The sequence below is a fragment of the Malurus melanocephalus genome, unplaced genomic scaffold, assembly GCF_030028575.1.
Source record: "Malurus melanocephalus ecotype Western Australia unplaced genomic scaffold, MMel_1.1 scaffold_1160, whole genome shotgun sequence".
Lineage (NCBI taxonomy): Eukaryota > Metazoa > Chordata > Aves > Passeriformes > Maluridae > Malurus > Malurus melanocephalus.
Genome location: NW_026624392.1, coordinates 60,642 through 63,977, shown reverse-complemented (window position 1 = coordinate 63,977; position 3,336 = coordinate 60,642). Strand labels below are relative to the sequence as shown.

Here is a 3,336-nt window from a genome sequence, read left to right as displayed (position 1 = left end):
TCAAACACTTGCTCTAAAAATAATGAAATCCCCCTCTTCTTCCCCAAAAAGCAGCTGGATTTCAGCACCTCCTCTGCCCAGCTCCCCCCACAAGGAGCTGCCTGCAAACAGGAACTCCCCAACCATGAGATCCCAGCTCTGCACATTCCAAAGGTACAGATCCCATTCCCAGCTGGGCTGCCACAAATCCCAAAGCTTTTCCAGGCTACACAACAAGGGGAGATGGGTGGAGGAGAAAAGGCAGCATTTTATGGGTAAAAAGTGATCCCAAATATCCTATGGGATATTTGCTCCTATGGGACAGCTCCAGCCAGTGCTCCCAGGGGAGGGAATACTATTTAGGATTTATCCTATTTAGGGTTTCTCCCTAAAGCCTTTCATGATGCCTTGGATCTTTCCTGGGGCTGCAGTTAAATAGAACGCTGATAAAAAGGTAGGATTGGGGTAGAAATAACTGAGAAAATTAAGAAAATTGAGGTTTCAAAATAAGAATTGGACCTTTTCCCACTGAGATCCAACCTGCAGCACTCCCTCCATCCCTGGGAAAGAGAAAGCTCTGTCCTCCTGGGAAATATTCCCAACAGTGTGTGCCTTTCCCAGAGCAGAGGGGACTGCCAGACCTCACTGGATCTGTTAAAGAGTTCATGAGGACAGGTGAACCCCATTCTCTGCTGCTGTAATTAATGAATTCATTAATTCCACCCCTAACAAAGCTGGGTTTGACCTTTTGGAGTGGCAGAAATTCCCCACGCGATGAAATCTCATCTGGTTCACCCCAGGGCAGCTCCAGCACCAGCTCCCAGGAGAATTCCAAGGAATTGGTGCCAATTCCAAGGAACTGAGGATTCCTTGGCTGGTCAGGAATGCGGCTCCAAGGAAGGAACTCAGAATCTTTGCTGCCAAACCAGCGGGGCATTGGCAAGGAACGATTCCAGGTGAAATCCCTGGCCYCTGCTTTTGTCCCTGAGGATTTCTGTCAGACAAAGCCCCATCCTGCTCCTGCTGCCCCTCCTGCCACCCCCTGTGCCGGACACCCGGCAGCGTTTGGGGCTGGGATTTCCCAGCTGGGACACGTGGATGAGTTCCAAAAGCCACCCCAATTTCCCTTTCTCGATGCCTGCGCCACGCCAAGGCCCCATGTGACTGTGTAGCTGCCTTCCCCCATCGGCAGGGCAGGAAGGAAGCGGAGCCGCTCTCGAGTTGCATTCTGTGGGGTGGTTGCAAACCCGACCCCGTTAACCCCAGAGCGCTCAGAGGGACCCGAAAATGGCCCCGCAAACCCCCCCTGAGCCCCCCAGGTGCTGCTGCTTCAATGTCAAGACGACGACGGTGGCCCTGGGGATCTTCCACATGGTGAGTTCTGGGCCGGGGAGGGGGCACAGTGAGAGGAGATGGAAAAACAGAGCTGGAACCTCTCCAGGAGGTGCTGGTGTTGTGGATCACGGGGGTCCCTGATGCCTGAATGTTCCCTGTTCCCGGAAGGAAAACCCGAGGATGAAGAGGGATGGACAAAAGAAGGTTGTGGGGGACAGGGAGAAGCAGAATTCACTGCATGGGAGGGGTTTTCAGCATTTTTTTTCCTGGTTCTGCCGATTGGAGCTCAAGCTCGCTCTGCTTCCTGGTTTTCTGCTCGTTGCAGGAGCTCTTCCCTGAGCCTGGAGCTGCTGGGTGGGAATGGGCAGCTCTGACAACATGGGAATGGCTCCCTGGAGGGATTTGGGATGAACAGAGGGGCAGGACAGAGCTCTCCTCTGTCTCTCCCGGTTCCCATTGGGATTGTGGCTGTGTCCAGATCCCAGGCAGGTGGAGAAGCTGCCCAGGGCAGGGATGGCAGAGCCTCGGGGCTCCTCTCCCTCACACTCTTGAGGGGCTTTTGGTGCTGTCAGGCACCCTCAGGATGTGGTTTCCTGCACGGCTGCATTGTTAAAATAACCTCTGCGCTGTTCTGGGTGTGCACAGGGAGGGTTTGGGGTGTGCAGGGTGATAACAGGACTGTCACCCATTCCTTGGACAGGAGGGGCCATTGGGGTTCCTGCAGCCTGCAGAAATCCCATGGGAATGGTGGTTATGGCATGGGAAGGACATTCCCTGATCCCCCCACAGCTCTGGGTGTGCACAGGGAGGGTCTGGGGCCTGCAGGGTGATAATGGGGCTCTCACTCCTCCTTGCACAGGAGAGGGGCATGGGAAGGAGATATCCCTGCAGAAATCCCATGGGGTGGGAAGGATCCCAAGTTTCAAACCTGCCCTTCTCTTGTGGTGACATGGCAAAGGGAACTGGGCCCTGTCTGAGGGTCTGGTTTGTGGGAAAGGAGAACTCTCTGGGTTCTGCTGGAGCTGAGGGGTGGATCCGTGGTGGGAGCAGCTGAGCCAGGAGGGCAGGGCAGGCACCACTTCCCTCCTCCTCCTCCTCTTCCTCCTTCTCCTCCTCCTCCTTTCCCAAGAGACCCCTCCCCAGGGATCCATCCCCTCGGATCCACAGGTCCCACACCCCAAGGGCAGTGGCTGGAGCTGTGTCCTGGACTGGCCAGGCTCTCCCTGCCCGGGGCACGGCCTGGAGATCGCTGCCTGCTCATTTGGGTGTTGGGTTCTTCCTTCTGCACAAAATGGAAAAGTTTTTAACCAATTTTGCCTTAAAAGTCCCCAGAATTGCTCAGGCCAGGCCTGGTTTTCCTGCCCCATTCTTATCGAGTGTGGCTGCAGCCGGCGGGGGCTGTGGGGCTCATTTCGGCACCAGCCAGGAGCCAGGGTCTCATTGAGCTCTGACAGCCCCACAGAGAGCTCTTCCCGCTGAAATCCAGCCCCTGSCTCTGCTCTGTGGGGTGCCAGCATCTGGGATTCACTGTCCTGCTCCCGCCTGCTCGGCTTTCAGAACAAACCCGATATTTAGGGCTCAGGTCATGTGTCTGGCTCAGGCTTCCTTGGAAGTGAACCCTGAAAAAGCCATTTCTGACYGTCTCCCATGCTGGCAATGGAGGGGYTGGAGCAGCAGCAGCAACAGGGGAAGGAAATCCACTTTGGGAGTTTGAAATGGAACCTCTGAGGCACCTCGCAGTCGGGTGGGATCTCCATGYGTCCATTCTGGGATCCCTCCCACCCCAGGGGACACCAGCAGCTCTAAGGACACCTTGGACTGAGACCATTTCACTGCTGAGCTAAGCCTGGGCACAGCTGAGGGAACTTTTTCACCAGAGCTGCCCCAACGTTTCCCTTCCGCCTCCGCTTGAGCAGCTCTGCGGGCCGGGAGGAAGCGGAACCCTGCGGTCTGGGCTCGTGTTTGCACCCTGGGGCTGCTGGGGATGGCACAGAACACTCTGCTGCTGCGGGGCTGGGCTGG

The 3,336-nt window shown here is 56.2% G+C and overlaps 1 protein-coding gene across 1 annotated transcript in view; it reads left to right on the top strand.

The window, feature by feature from the left end:
- Positions 1-1,169: 1,169 nt before the first annotated feature.
- LAPTM5 (lysosomal protein transmembrane 5) overlaps positions 1,170-3,336 on the top strand; it is a 17,739-nt gene continuing 15,572 nt past the window's right edge. Inside the window, exon 1 of the mRNA XM_057387230.1 lies at positions 1,170-1,353. Within this exon, the coding sequence (XP_057243213.1) occupies positions 1,267-1,353 (87 nt within the window). The 5' untranslated portion in view covers positions 1,170-1,266. The remainder of the gene's footprint in view (positions 1,354-3,336) is intronic.